Source organism: Sinohyriopsis cumingii, chromosome 4, assembly GCF_028554795.1.
Source record: "Sinohyriopsis cumingii isolate HCF-2022 chromosome 4, ASM2855479v2, whole genome shotgun sequence".
Classification (NCBI taxonomy): Eukaryota; Metazoa; Mollusca; class Bivalvia; order Unionida; family Unionidae; genus Sinohyriopsis; species Sinohyriopsis cumingii.
Window position 1 is genome coordinate 12587798 of NC_142964.1, and position 16677 is coordinate 12604474.

The following is a 16677-nucleotide window of genomic DNA, read 5'->3' on the forward strand; positions in this document are numbered from 1 at the left end:
TAGACATGTGTGTAAGATTTGTTTCGGTAGACATGTGTGCAAGGTTTGTTTTGGCAGACATGTGTGTAAGGTTTGTTTTGATATGCATGTGTGTAAGGTTTGTTTTGGTAGACGTTTGTGTAAGGTTTGTTTTGGTAGACATGTGTGTAAGGTTTGTTTTGATAGACATGTGTGTAAGGTTTGTTTAGGTAGACATGTGTGTAAGATTTGTTTAGGTAGCCATGTGTGTAAGGTTTGTTTAGGTATCCATATGTGTAAGATTTGTTTTGTTAGACATGTGTCTAAGGTTTGTTTTGGTAGACATGTGTGTAAGGTTTGTTTTGGTAGACATGTGTGTAAGATTTGTTTTGGTAGACATGTGTGTAAGGTTTGTTTAGATAGACATGTGTGTAAGATTTGTTTTGGTAGACATGTGTGTAAGGTTTGTTTTGGTAGACATGTGTGGAAGATTTGTTTTGGTAGACATGTGTGTAAGGTTTGTTTTGGTAGACATGTGTGGAAGATTTGTTTTGGTAGACATGTGTGTAAGATTTGTTTTGGTAGACATGTGTGTAAGATTTGTTTAGATAGACATGTGTGTAAGGTTTGTTTTGGTAGACATGTGTGCAAGATTTGTTTTGGTAGACATGTGTGGAAGATTTGTTTTGGTAGACATGTGTGTAAGGTTTGTTTTGGTAGACATGTGTCTAAGGTTTGTTTTGGTAGACATGTGTGTAAGATTTGTTTTGGTAAACATGTGTAAGAATTGTTTTGGTAGACATGTGTGTAAGGTTTGTTTAGATAGACATGTGTCTAAGATTTGTTTAGATAGACATGTGTGTAAGGTTTGTTTAGATAGACATGTGTGTAAGATTTGTTTTGGTAGACATGTGTGTAAGGTTTGTTTTGGTAGACATGTGTGTAAGATTTGTTTAGGTAGCCATGTGTGTAAGGTTTGTTTTGGTAGCCATGTGCACTTTCACGTGCCACCTTCCATTTATGCAAAATATTGTTTGGGGGCCAAATATTATTTATAAGATGATGATGTTGGAAAAATATGTCGAGCTTGCGGTCTCGTATCGACCATTCCTCTTTTTCCAAGCTGCAATTCAACGAATACTGAGTTATAGTTAAAAGCAATGAAGACACAAACGATTGTAAATGCATTGTAAGGTGGTACATTTATTGACCTAAATTATATAGGTAAATTGAATCTATCTTCCAAATACGCCATCCATTTCAACAAAAGCTTACAAGCAAACATTTTTAAAACAACATTGAAATATTTTGAAAATTAAATTTGCTTGTCTTATGAATTTGGTAAATCAAACACACTTCTTGTATGTTTAGTTACAGACGGTAAAACTATTCAAGAATAAATTGTTAGATAGGAAAATATACATGCTCTGAAACAGAACTATAGTATAGTCAGGCAGTTGAGGACTAATTGAATAAGAATTCTTAAGTGAGGGTTTAACGTATTGGGGGGGGGGGGGGCGGCGGCCGGGCGTTAAGTAATGACTGTTATAAGTAAAGCGTGTCAGACACTTTGATTGAAATCCAAATAGACAGGTCCATCAATAAGCCGACATATAGCTTAATGCTGATACGATATAGGTGGCTAAGAGATAAGATATATACTGATGGTCTAAATGATATTAATGTAAATGTGAATAACTTGATTCATTGAGGAACATACATACTGTAAAATTATTGTACATTATGTGTCTTGCATGTGTGCATTAGGAAAAAGAATAAAATGCATACGGTTTACATATATACGTATACACGCATCATATTGTATTATATCCGACATAGATACCCACAAATAAGATAATACTGCCAAAAACAGAAGCGAATACTGTTTCAACCGAAAGCATAGGGGACCGACAGAAGATACGGTGTATTAAATGGATTAATTAGATAAACTGACATAAGCCCATTCATTCTGATTTTTCAAAAACAGTATTCAATTATAACTACACTTTCATGATCCATGCATTTAACACACCTGTATATCTCATATTATTCTCCGAAAGATGTTTGAACTTGTATCAAAACGTACGTTGAATATTAGTTGACTAGGACATCAATGCAGTACACAAATATCACTCAAAGAATGCAAAGTGTATATGTGAATGATCCCAATGCTACTTTGCAAAGGAAACAATTCTATGGTTTTGATTTATTAATAGAATATGATAAATTAAAGTGGCCACAGTAAATTAAAATATGCGGAATGTAATTTTTTTCATTTGTGAAAATGAATATCCCTTCTCGTATGTAACATACCCTCATTCCGATGTATGGTACAAACATGCCACTACATTAACCAATATTTCCAGATTCAACCTTGTTGTTAATACATATGGTTTTACAAATAAAAAGGATTGTTTCCATTTATTCCGTGTGAGACGAGTTGTCTTCATGTGTCCATTTCAACCTATTCAGGCATCTACACGCCTACATTAAAAAATGATATCAGCTTTTCGAATAATATCTATATTTTCAATAAGAATACACAGTGTAATGAAACGAACTGCATGCTGCATTTCAATAAAAAATTAAATAACATCCGGAAATATTCACATACAGACAAAATCCGTCTCGGTTAAATCAACGAACTTTCCAATTTTACGTGAAACAAATTTTCGTTTCCCGGGGTACAGTTCTTTGTTTTCGTATTTAAATAAAATTTATCATAACTATTGTCTAATTCTTTTTGGTTATTTGACACAAAGATCTATAATGTAATATTTCATGGATGTAATATATCGTATATCGGAAATACTCGTTAAGACTTATTCGTTTATATGAAATACATGTGAGAGACATGTTCTTTTATACATATATGAAATACCTGTTGGAGTCTTTTTAGTTTGACATTGAGGGTAATAATTCATTCTTGAAAAGGAGCAACTCTCGCACCCTATCATATAAGGACAGTATAGAGCAACTCTCGCACCCTATCATATAAGGACAGTATAGAGCAACTCTCGCACCCTATCATATAAGGACAGTACAGAGCAACTCTCGCACCCTATCATATAAGGACAGTATAGAGCAACTCTCGCACCCTATCATATAAGGACAGTGTAGAGCAACTCTCGCACCCTATCATATAAAGACAGTATAGAGCAACTAGCTTAGTCTGTGGAAAACCACCTCCAATAAGAAATAAAAAAAAACAGAAAAATTGTGAAAAGAATGAGAAAGTATTTTCTTTCTCAATCTTTCAAAACTAGGTTTGGATGGAAATAATATTTTCTGTTCATTTGGCTTGTTTTGACATATTAACACAAGTGCAACATAACCAGTGCAAATTCAAACTGACCTCAATCCCATTTGTATAACATTTTTAAACATTCACAGGCTAGATAATTTCACTTAGAAGTCTAAAATTTTCCTTGAATTAAATTTCTTTCAATTATTAAAGTTTGACCATATTCGTTCGATCAGAACGATTTACCAAATAGCATATCAACATGGAATTTCTCTTAGGCTCACGAGGAATTGGCACCTAAAATACACGTCGATCCAAAATAATTGTCTGCAATGAACCCCAAATTATATATATCTTTCGATGTTCGAAATCATCCATATCGTTACCTCGGCAGTATCATTCTTTAGACAATTTGTGTATTTTGCATTATTCAGCTGAACCATATGAGTCTCGTCTTGAACTTCCTTTGCCATAAAACCTATCTGGCAATAGATTCAACACTGAGGGTGAGGCTTTTTAAAAACAAATATTGTTAACTTAATGTTTTCAATGCCAACAAAATAATGTTCCAGTATCCCAGTACGCTAATAAGAGTCCACTGGCTATGAATAGATGTTACGGAGTTAATATTTCTGTATGGTTTGTCTGCACCTGTAAAGATAAAAGACAAACTAAAACAGATAATGTTAAAACAAAACAAAAAGATCAAAGAAAAGAAAACATATTTAAAAAGAAAAGAGATTAAAACTCCAAGGAGATATCACAATTATGAATGCTTTCTGGATTTTATAAATTTTACTACCAGTATATGCCATATTCGTGTGATTATTTGGCTATTTGCTGACGGATACACTATGGAAACCAGACGTTTCAGATTTCTCAAAATGTAAAGATATAAGAATTACGAAAACTTTCGTGTCAGATACTTTTTGCACTAATCGTTAATATATTTTATGAATATGATCTCTCCTCATATGAGAATGTTCTAAACGATATCTTTGAAATACGCTAACAGTGTTCACTGCTAAAACCCTTTTCCTAAAATTTATTTTCTTTGCTCAAATGAGTTTAGTTTTTTAAAACAAGAAATGTCATCTAATAATGGTTCTTCAAAGATTTTTAACTTTGACTTTTAATAATACTTTAATTTCTATTTAATTTCTATTTAATCTTATGGGTGTAAAAAAGCATTCTACGTAATAATTAAATGTCACTTCGATACAAATGATTTCTCTTTCTTTCTCTCATTATGATAGTAGATGACCATGCCACTCCTCCAAAAAGTAAAAGACATACAAAATTAGAAAATTGGCCGTTATATATTTAATGTATGAGCATTATAGACAAGACGCTATGAGGCTTAATGAAAGAGAAAAATGGAAAAAGCTATTATAATATTTGGTAGATGGCAGCAAAGTATGATTAATTATATATTATTTTCATGAGCATAAATTGGAAACGTTCCAAGAATCCAAACCAACTGGGTCATATGCAAACTATCCCCAACAAGAGAAGCAAAGCTTGCATGCAAAGATTACAAGAAGAGACGATACTCGGTTAGATTAGGAATATATGGGTTTCATACTACACTCATTTCAGGCTGTTACACAGTACGATAAAAATACACAATTAGTTGATAAAATATTCTTATAAATAATGAACAATGTAATAATGTGAAAACGTTGCACAGTAACGTAGCCAAACATTTGTATTGCCATAGTAATCAGATAAGGCACTATTCTAATATAAATGAATTTTACAAGCCTTGGTAGTGGAAACATTTTCATGAAAATTTATATTTGCTATTAAAGACAAAAATCAATTTTACCTGTGTGATTCTTTAATTATTTGTGTTATATATTTTCGAAAAATAGGATTGCTTTAATTAAAATCAAAATAGGTTCACAAATAACGGAAAGGGTCTGTAATTCAGCCCTATTGAGCATATATCATCACAATAATTTTAAGTCAAAATGTATGAATATTAAGTACCATATAATTCAGCATATTGTATGCCCTCGATATTTCGTAATAATAAGTAATGTTTTACTAATTCATGCTTTAGGTATATTAAAGAATCAAATGACAAACTAAAAAATAAAAGACATATCCAGTTTGAGTTTCCATTTTCGCCAAAGGAAGCAAGGATCAAGCAGATAAATTTTGAAATGCAGTTAACATATTTATGCCATGAACTTTTTTTTCAACGTACAAACAGGAACGTGGACCCCGGAACATTGAACCCCCGGGGACTTGTGTTTCTCGGGAGGAGACTGGATGACAGAGATGTCTTTACCCTGGATTTTGTTGCCTTCTGGGTAAGGTAAACGATTTACTACTACGCTTGGCTTCAATTCAGTCCCTTGAAGCGAAGGAATTGCGTTGCTTTTCGTAACAGCATGTACTATCCGCCGCACAGTAGATGTCGTTGTGTCAATCTTCACATCGTGAATGGAATAATCTGAAAATTGGAACAAAAATTACAATGTGGTGTATGAACTTGTAGCAAGTCATTATCAGTTTGAAAGAGCCTTCAGTGTTATTATCTCTTCATTACATTTTATGAAGTCAGAAAAATGGATGAGCGTGCGTTCATATAGGGAATGTTCAACTCAATCAATGGTTCGAACATTTAACATAATGATATGTCTTTATGGACAGATAAGATATGATTCTAAAGACAACTGGTAATGAACCTTAGTTTAGTTTTGTTTCTATAGATAAAAACGATTTAATTTTGCCTGAAAAAATGCAATCATTTCTATATTTCTTATCGAGTTAAATATAAGTATTAGTCACGTTATTGTTAGTTTTTCATTATTTCTTTTGATATCGCATTTCAGTCATCATCTACATCATACTTATTTACAAGACACTATAATGAAGAAGGCTTATATTACACCAGGACAGAAAGTATAATAATGATTGTGCAGGATTACTATAAAATGAAACATTTAAATGGTAAATATACACCGACTTGTTGTTTGGGAAGACGTCCTTAAACACTAAGTATACACATGTAAGTACATACATATTATAATAATCGATGGAAGGGGTTTTTCCCCTTTCGATTTCAGTTAATAGCCTTTTTTTCTCACAGACTTGCGGGACCGCTCTGGTGGCCTATTGGTTAGAGCGTCCGCCTCGAAAGTGGGAGGTGTGAGGATAACCCCGGCCGAGTCATACCAAAGACTTACAAATATGGTACTAACAGCTGCCTCGTTAGGCGCTCAGCATTAAGAGGTTAGTGTTAGGACTGGTCAGCCTGGTGTCAGAATAATGTGACTGGGTGGGAAATCATGCTACATGTCTGCGGCATGATGCCTAAGTGCTAGACGTCACTATAAACGGTCACGCTGCAGACATCGTAGCGATATGACAGAAAAATTGTTAAAGCTACGTTATAAATCCTAATCAAACATACACAGACAAGCGGGAACGTTATCTTACCATACAGAATCATGGACTCCTGATCCTGTCCAAGGAAATTTTTTGCAAAGCAAGTGTACTCGCCGTAATCGATCTTTGTTATATCCTTCACTCTTAAACTTAAAGTTTTCTTTTTGCTGTCATCATTTCCACTGTAAAGTTCTATCCGGTATTTTTCTTCATTCATAAAATCCAGGTCCATTCCATCCTTCATCCAATACATGACCCCGTGTGGATAAGCCGTGATCTCACAGTCTAAAATGGTCTCCCGCCCGGGATATTGTCCTATACGCCGTGTTGGAAGCGTAATCTCTGGAGGATCTGAAAGGGATCGATATCTTCTTTTAAGGTCATCCATGTACTTGACCAAATCAGAAGAGGACAGCTGAATCTGAAGCATACGATACTTACTTACAGTAGGTCTGATTGGAACTGTTTTAGATCATGCTATCGGGGTTCGAGCAATGTATACAACTATATAAAATTATAATAATTCTTTCGAAGTTTTCAGTATTAAAATATGGACAGACTAGTTGGGCTTGATATCTTTATTATGCGTATTTGAAGATACACTGGGACGTAAAGTCTAGGAGTGAAAATACTGGCTCTGGGTGACACGCATACGTGAACCAGATTCCTCGTAATGACGAATGTATTGAGGCTATACTAAGTAGTAAAGTTCCGTTGTGCTCTTAACTCGGTTTCAATACATTCTGTGTACCCTAAGCATAGATGTGTTTCGTAAGACATGCTTCTAATTATTCTATAATCTGTTCTTATTCTTTAGTTGAGAATATTTTAATAACTTTATTTCTCTGTGCCATGACATAACTGTTTATTCTTGTGTGTTTGTGTGAGTGTGTGTGTATGTGTATGTGTTTGTGATCTTTATTGTCCAAGGCATTGTTTAGGTTGAAATGTACGTGCTTTTTTTCCACGCACCGTTTATAACTTTTTGTGTCATAATCTTCAAAACCATGCTAAACACTACATACGATTGGAACATGAAAAACATAGTATTTTTGTACTGATGGTTAACTGTTTTGTAAAGTAATATTACTTACGGATGAAGAATAGGAAAACCTCTAATCTTAAGGGGGCAAAAATAATCAGCACATTATACATTGTTTTATTCCTCAATGACAATGCTAACAATAATCTTATCTAAGGTGTATCATATGCGACTGAAATCAAAGCATACTGTGTCTTGAGACACACTCTAGTTGACGCTTCGTCATTAGTTTTTAAAATCCAATACTCACACTCTACTAGGACATTCATCTGCCTAGTTACTGCGGGACCCACTTCGTTGTAAGCAACGCACTCGTATGTTCCGTCACAATAGCGGGACACGTTATGAATCTTGAGGATCTCACCAGCTGTTCCTATCCCTGGTAACACAGAAAACGTTACAAAAAATTATCCAGTCCTTTTTTAGATGACAAAAATGAACCACTGTTTATATATGAGTATATATGTTTTTTTCTGACACTTAAAATAACTGACTACAATTATGTAAATATATTTATGTTGTAGAACCTTTGCATACGAAAGGAAATAAGCATACGCCTCTAAAAGTGGGGGACAAAAATCGTTTGACTGACTGGCACAATGTAAACTAATTAAGTGATAAAATCACTTTGCTATCCTCGCACTTATCGTGCTATCGTAAATTATGAATAATCCATAAATTATAAAGAAATAAAGTAAGGTCATGGGTTTCTGTAATAAACTTGAAATATGTGGTTCCTCTTTATATATGCTGAAAAAGATCATTCGACCTGCATAAAGAGATATACACTGTCTAACATATGCATGCGATAGACGCAAAACTAGATATTTCTTCACTTTGTGTTTCTGTCCAAAAAGTTCCACGAGTTATGGATAACTTGAGAAAATGTGATTTCAAATGTACATCCTCAGAAAAAGTAACATTATGTGCAAAGGTAATAAAACTTTTGAGCCATGTTCACGATGTACGTTTTATCATTAGACAATTATCATAGATTAGTACTCAAAAGAACATAAACCAATAAGTGCTAAAATTAATTTAGAAGGAAATGGCACATTAGGTTCAGTTGTACAGTGAAGACGATAATTTGTAATGGTATGAAGGGAACTATCTACAGTTGAATTTGTGCTGGAAAAGAGAGTAAAGTAATGGGTTGAATGTTAATACAGCTAATGTATTACCCCGATTAACAAGGGCATTTGTTTTAAAACAAGACAGCGGAGATGTGGAAAAATTAACGTTACCATTGTTTATGCCAAAATACTGAATAAAGAGTATCTGTTTAGGGAAAACAAAGATGGATGAGTCTTTCAAAAGTATTCAACATTCTTTTATGCCTACCAGGATGCCCATAAAAACTATATTGTCAGACAATTTAATACATATAATGAAATAAGCACATCCAAGGTCATAAATACAGATTACATATCAAATAAAATTTCCAATAAGAATGCTAATATAAATATCCAGTAATTTTAATAAAAATGATAAGTAATCTTCAATCCAGTTTACAAGTGTCTTAGGGAGTAGAACGCAAAATCTGGAGTGATTATTAATATTATATTCAATTTCAAAGGTCCATTGGGCAACACTGATCAAAGTATGAATAAAAAATGAGCAATGTTTAAAAATCCGTAAGACAAAAAATAAAATAAAACGTGTATTCTCTACCTTCAGATCAAGTACATTAATCAGCAAAAAGTGATTCTGAAAATAATTCAAACTACAATGTAATCTACGTCACTCATGTAAACGATTAAATGAAAAGATTCATGAGATGTCTACTTCTAAACAACAATTTGCTCCAAGCTATTGCCAGTTTGAAAGCGCTTGTAAAAATCGCCATTGCCAAGGCTGTCCGCCAACGGTTTCTTCTACTCTAGAAAATGATTTTCAGCACATCAGACTAAAATACAAAACCGCCATCAAGGATATATTTTCGTTTTCTTTCAGAGGCAATGATCATTGCATGTGAATAAATTTCAGTGGGAAATATTATTTATACGATAATTTAATAGTTGACTATGGTATGATATTAGGTTTTCTTTCGGAACTATAGCATATTTAAATTTGATGAAACACTACACTGTTAGAACCTTTGTCATTCTGTTCAATCTTTTCTTTTAAGTTGCATTACAGTAACTATAAATTCTACTGTGGAACGAAAAGACGTAAACACCCTATTGTGGTGGACACGTACATCGTTTTTCTGTCTTTAACAATGTCGGCTTAATCTTAAAAAACTTTACCAAGAAAGCTCATTTTTAATACTTTTAAGAACAAGAATGCATTCACGGTTGTTCTGTTATATCTGGCATTTATTTCAGTAAATGAGAGATATTGCTTGGTTCATTCACTTTGAAATTTTGGCTCAATTAAATAGCCACTTATCCTTGATGGGGTGTATGCGATTAAAAAAAATCCATGATCAAAATCTCCGATCCAGTGATCCCCAAACACATGTAAACGTATTTTGTACCCAATACAACATATTTACCAGTACTACAAGGCGATTCGTCGCTATCTTGAATACCTCTATTTACCGTCAAAGTTAAGGTTGAGTCCTTAAACTCGTTTGCATTAGTTAAGTATTCTTGTATATTGCACGTAAAATAATAGCATGCCTTAATTAAGAAAACCACAGTGAATTTATACTTAAAGCATATTAGAAACGAGGGCTAATTAGTTACTAATTAAAAGCCAGTTCTGAATACTGGATATGTCAGTATCGTCCCTTCATTTATTATTTCGTGATTTTTTTCTCTGTACAGTAATAGATATATTGGGTACATAACACATATAACCATACCGACTTGCGCTTATCGTTTGAAAATTCAGTTCCATTGGCCTGTTAGTAATTCAGAGAGTACATTTCAATTAGGAACTGTCAGACTTTCATATGATAGGTGTAAGTTGGCATGATGGTACCATCATAGTTTTGTTATTTTGCATACCAATAATATCCATATAAATTTGCATTCAATGCTACATTCGATCTGCAAGTCAACACAGAAAATAATTTTAAAAATGTATTTTTTTTCTTCTTAGGAATGTCAAAGAAGCCTTATTGCTGGAGTTAAAGTGTGTTATCTTGATGTATTTGGTGATATATCTATCGATGACTTTGATAATTTTGTTGTGATGCAAATCAAATGTAACATAATCTGTTTAAAGTCGTTGCATGAGGGCGGAATATTATCAATATGCACGAGACTATCGGTGTACTTGTGGAGTCTGAGATTTTATCTAAACGAAATGAGTGAAGTCAATACCCAATTACAACTAAAGTATGACCTAAAAACGCTAACAACGACTCAAGCTTTAGTAAATGTTCAAACGGTTTTATCTATTTCGATCTACTTCGATTTCTCTTGTATTTCATAGGTTGATCCACAATTTTCTGCCATTGAAAGATTGAAATTTAATATAAGAATATCGGAATAATAATTACAATTCAAGTTCTTGTTCTCATGGAATTCATCTAAGTCATATTTATTAAATCATAACTTAGCAATATGCTTCACTACTAGCATTTACTTGAAGAATACTATAATGATATGTTATTGAGATACGAGTCGTGCGTATTGTTTAACACAATCCATGCAAACTTCACAGTGGCGTAGCAAGAAATTCTGCCTCCCTCCTCGCCAAACTAAATTCTGGGGTCTCTCCCAGTAAGAAATATGTTTTATGGGTATTTTAGGCACCAACTGATATGCCTCCCCTCCAAATAGTTTTGGGGATTGTTTAGGCGGTTGCTACGTGCTACGTCACTGGAACAATAGCATAAGCTGACAATTTAAAACGTGATCAGTTGCAGCAAACACTGGTTGTTATTCAGGTAGGTATTGACTTCACCACTGACATTTACCTCTATAGATCACTCTTAACCACGCATGTGTAAAGCAGAGACTACACACACTAGTGCGATACCCATATACGTATACCATCTGACTCAATATGACCAATCACATTTCGGCCACTTGGGTCCATTTGATAAACATCTGCAAATGAACGCATATTGTCTTTGGATATTAGATATATGGATCAAGATAAAGGATGCCTTAATGGCTGGTACATATAATATCTTAATTAGTTTAAAGTGCTAACAATACAAAAATATTCAATACATCAGGGTTTGCTTCATTTACTGCGTCACCTGTAAAATTATATCGTTTTTGTTGATGTAAAATAAATATATACACCTCTCTCTCTCTCTCTCTCTCTCTCTCTCTCTCTCTCTCTCTCTCTATATATATATATATATATATATATATATATATATATATATATATATATATATATCGTGTAATAATTTCTAGATAAATTACTAGGGTTTAAGAAATAGAAGTAATTATAAATACAAGAAAGTGAAAGTAGCAACATGGAAATCTGACCCAATTCCTTGGTGTTTAAGTTCCCTTTAATTAAATCGCTGAGGATAAAACGTTCATATAGTATGACTCGTTTATAATATAACCCAGTTTTTCGCATTTATTTTTAAAATCCACCAAGATTTGCAGAAGAAAAAAGAACTGTATTCATCTTGTTATCAATCTTTATATTTCATTCTGTTCAGTAATCAACACAAATACAAAACGCGTGCTTTACTACATAGGATTATTATATAAACCTATTTTTATAATTGTTTTACTTATCCCAATCTACTTTTTAATTATCCCAATCTATATTTTAATTATCCCAATCTACTTTTTAATTATCCCAATCTACTTTGTAATTATTCCCATCTATATTTTAATTATCCCAATCTACTTTTGAATTATCCCGATCTACATTTTAATATCCCAATCTGTACACATACATTATGAAATCATCTACCCAACTGGCACAATTTTTTTTTTGTTAATAGCAGTTTTATTTACGCTGAGCGAATAGGACTAACCTATGTAAACAAAGGGTATAATTTTAAAACAATAATATACAACAAAAAAGAAGAGAACTTTTCAAAAAGTAAATTATGAAAAATTCCAAAATTTTTGGACCAGTTATAACAACAACTATTTGATTTATGATTATGTGTTTTGCTCAAGCAGATGGATTTTGAAGAAAAAAAAAATTGAAAAGCTAATTTTGCTATGGAATCAAATGAACTTAACTGAGATTTTGTGAATTAGTGCCAAATTTCTCATAAACTAATGATGCCAGATGGATGGTTCCTTGTTGTAATACCACCTGGAGATATTATTTCCTATATTCCTATTCAAATACATGAGGAATAAACTAATGATACCAGATGGCTTGTCCCGTGTTGTAATACGTATTGTTGCTTGATAATGTTTAGTATAAGATTGATACGAGTGCAGTATATACTTCAGGTGCTATCTGATGTTAAAGACAATTTCTATATCTTTTACAGCACGCAGAAATTATTATATTAGCATTTAAGTTTACGTTTTTGTGACATAGTATTGCATTGTTGACATTCGTTCTTAATTTTGAAACATTCTAAAATTTTGTGTCAAAGTATCTCCAGAAAAAAATACAAATTGCCATGATTGCCAACGTTTTACTAATTGCAAGTCATCTGTCGCCGTATAGTGACATTAAACGTATTGTTTACGTGCTGGAAAGTATTGGATACATTAAATTAAAAAAGAAGTGAAGCAAAATATAGCCAAATAAGGATGAATAATGATATAAGTGTAACGAATGACAGGGATGTGCGTACTTCTGTACACATGTATAATAAGACATAATAAGACATAAAGGTGTTGATGTCAACTTAAGAGTAAGTTCAAAAGCCCTTAAAATCCAATCTCCTGCAAAGAACTGCCATCTCACTTTCAAATTAGAGCCACTTTATTCAAGTATATAAAGTAAATGATTCAAGCAAAACGACTAATGCTTGATATTTGAAACAGACAATAATGCCAGAAGAAAAGCAAATTAAAAATGACATTAAACTTCATTGTTTATAGCGTCGAAGTTATTAAAATTAAACTCTAGAGTAAATATCAATATTTAAGTCACTTTCATTTTATAAGTTAACATACCCCATCAAATACAATAAATATATATTTTTTTAAGTCTGAGCACTGAATTATTAATTGCAATTTTTGTTCTCATTTTCGAAAACTATGATTTGTAAACCAGTCACGAAATATATTAACTGAAATAAACTGTGGTCACATGCAATATTAACACGGTACACAGGAAATCAAATGGGAGTGAACATTTACGATGATTTTGCTAGTGTATAAAACAAATCCATTGTACATATTCTGTTTCAGTGAAATATAGACAAGACAACGATATAAAGAATTATTATATACTCGGTTGTTTCCATTCACTTAACATCAGAATCGTGCAGTATTTCTCTACACTGCACATCTTCATACTGAACGATACTTTCGTCTAAAATAAAGCATCGAGTGTGAGGAATTACTTTAACAAACGATGGGCGCTCAGATGCCAGGGCTTATATTGATTAGATTTTTTCTCAGAATCAACTAAACCAATGTTTGAACATTTGAACTTACAGCTGATAAAGCTGGCGCCTTGGATGCGTTTATTGAACCCCAAAGAAAATTTCAAACAAGCAAGCGCCTGGACGTGATAATATCAACGTCTAGTAATGGCTTCATGGCAACAAAAGAGAGAAACACTGCATCCAAAATATCATACCATTTAAACGCTTTTGTAAAAATAAAAAATGTTCATAACCAATCGAAAATCTAACGTTTCAGACTACCTGTCCTATTCTCTACAGCCTCTGAAAACAGCGGAGAAGGCATAGCAAGGTCATGTGCTGATCCGTCTCTCGGAGACCGCACATTTCACAAGACCATTCAAGCATTAAATAGCATTAAATTCGAAAACAACGCAACTGAAAAAGGCACATTTTTTAAGAAAAGCAAGAGCTTCCGAGTAGATAACCTAGGATGACAAAGTGACCTTCTTTCCGCTAATTAAATGGACTCTCACATTCAAGATGCTTTGCAGCTTTACCTGTGTTACATTTAAGGAAAATGATTAGATTTCGAGGCCGGGAAGAAAAATGAAAATTACATTCCGGAGATTTATCGGTATTGACATATTCCACTGGTGCCCAGTACCTTCATTACGCTGGGGGCGGGGACAGGAAACAGAAAATCTATATTGGTAGGGGGAGGGATGACTACAGTTCCACAATACCTCACATTATTTCCATATGTACAAAACCTGAACCATATCCAGGACATCGTTACCTGCAGTACTTCAAACGAAGACCAAGAACGACGATGGATGACGGCATCCCCTTTTACATGACCCCATTTTCAATTGAAAAACTGATACAAGTTACCAAAAATGATGATCATATTGGTGTGGATTTAGTTAATGATCTTTCTTTAAATAAAAAAACAATAAGACAACACAGTCCTAAATAAACTTGTTTAAGGACCCAGTGAAAGAACTAATTAATTTTAATCAAATAAGTAATGAGATACAAAATAAACCCCGACAATAAAAATATAGTGTTCTATGCTAAAACATGTCATACAAATAATTTGTAAAGAACATATTTAAAATTACAAGTATTACACTGGATGGGAGTGAATAAAATGGGATCTCTGCCACAATTGTTTGAAGAACAAGCTGAAATCCAGGGTAAAAATATCAAAACATTTAGTATGGAAGTGTGTGTGTGTGCGTGTGTGTGTGTGTGTGTGTGTGTGTGTGTGTGTGTGAGAGAGAGAGAGAGAGAGAGAGAGAGAGAGAGAGAGAGAGATTTGGATTTTGAACGTAGCTTTAACAGTTTTTCGGTCATATCGATACGATGTCTGCGGTGCGGTAGTTTATAGTGATGTCCAGCACTGGGGCATTATGCCGCCCAGTCACATTATCCTGACACCAGGCCGACCAGTTCTAACACTAACCTCTTAATGCTGAGTGCCAAGCGAGACAACTGCAAGCATCATTTTTACAAGTCTCTGGCATGACTCAACCTGGGTTCGAACCCGCGACCTCCCGCATCTGAGGCGGACGCTCTAACCACTTACGATACCGGAGTGGTCTAGTATGGAAGACTGCTGTGATTTCCTATTGAAAGCTGGTGTCTCTTCAGAAGGACAATGCAAGTGACGGGGCATAATGTAAGACATATCGCAATTAATAATAATGGCAATAAATGTACTTACCTGTCTACTTCTTGAAGCTCCTCAAAAAGTGAATTATATGCTCACCAGAATTACACAGGTTCCAAAAATAGATCCTTGCATGAAATTCTATTACAGTCTATACAGACCATATGTCCAGCAGAAATCACATTCTATGCGAGTATTTATTGCGCTTTAAAACAAAATGAATTTGATTTTTCGTAACAAAGGTATTCAAGATACTGCCTCCTCGAATACTGTAATTAAAGAATTCCATATTTTTTCAAACTGCCAATGGCAGAACATAAACAAATGTTCAAATTGCTGTCAAGGCCAGTCCTTCCAGTCACACGTACACCATACGAAAATGCTAATTCTAATTAATCCGGTCGTTATCTAGAGAATTGTTGGATTGACAGAACAACAAACCCATTCCATTCCATATCAGCTGGGATAGCTATTCAAAGTGCAGCCCTTAACAACGTGACTCAAATGTTCAGTTACATTTTTAGACCAAAATGCACTTTCAAATGAATTACTTATTGAGCGGTACCCTAAAAAGGCCATGGTGTTATGTTTTCGTTTAGGGCTTTATTTTTACAATGGTGTGGATTCGCTTTGGAATTTATCAGAATTTAAACTAATTTGCTTCAAATAGGGTTTTCTTTTTATAATTAAGTATCGGGTAGAGGAAAGGAATATATAACAAAATGGTTACTACATTTGAATGGAAAAAATGAACTCCTTGTCTTTTTCTGAAGTGTGCAATGTTCATAACGTCGTGAAGTAAAGCTTAAAAACATTCATATTTTTCGATACAAAGCTTTTATATACTCAAGTTTTCTCCATTAACTCAACATTGTCGGAACTGTTCAGTAATTAGTCATACTGCACAACACGTGCACAAAACAGCCAAGTCCGCGGTTATGCGGATGCAC

The 16677-nt window shown here is 33.7% G+C and overlaps 1 protein-coding gene across 4 annotated transcripts in view; it reads right to left on the bottom strand.

Annotated features, from left to right (window-relative positions):
• Positions 1–1141: 1141 nt before the first annotated feature.
• LOC149800635 (limbic system-associated membrane protein-like) overlaps positions 1142–16677 on the bottom strand; it is a 107795-nt gene continuing 92259 nt past the window's right edge. For 3 of the 4 annotated variants that reach the window (XM_089954642.1, XM_089954643.1, XM_089954641.1), the window contains 4 exons: positions 7894–8022; positions 6653–6952; positions 5415–5663; positions 1142–3853 (listed from right to left, as the gene is read on the bottom strand). In XM_089954642.1, coding sequence (XP_089810768.1) covers positions 3735–3853; positions 5415–5663; positions 6653–6952; positions 7894–8022 — 797 coding nt within the window. In that variant the 3' untranslated portion in view covers positions 1142–3734. The remainder of the gene's footprint in view (positions 3854–5414; positions 5664–6652; positions 6953–7893; positions 8023–16677) is intronic. The other variant, XM_089954644.1, reaches the window with a different exon arrangement.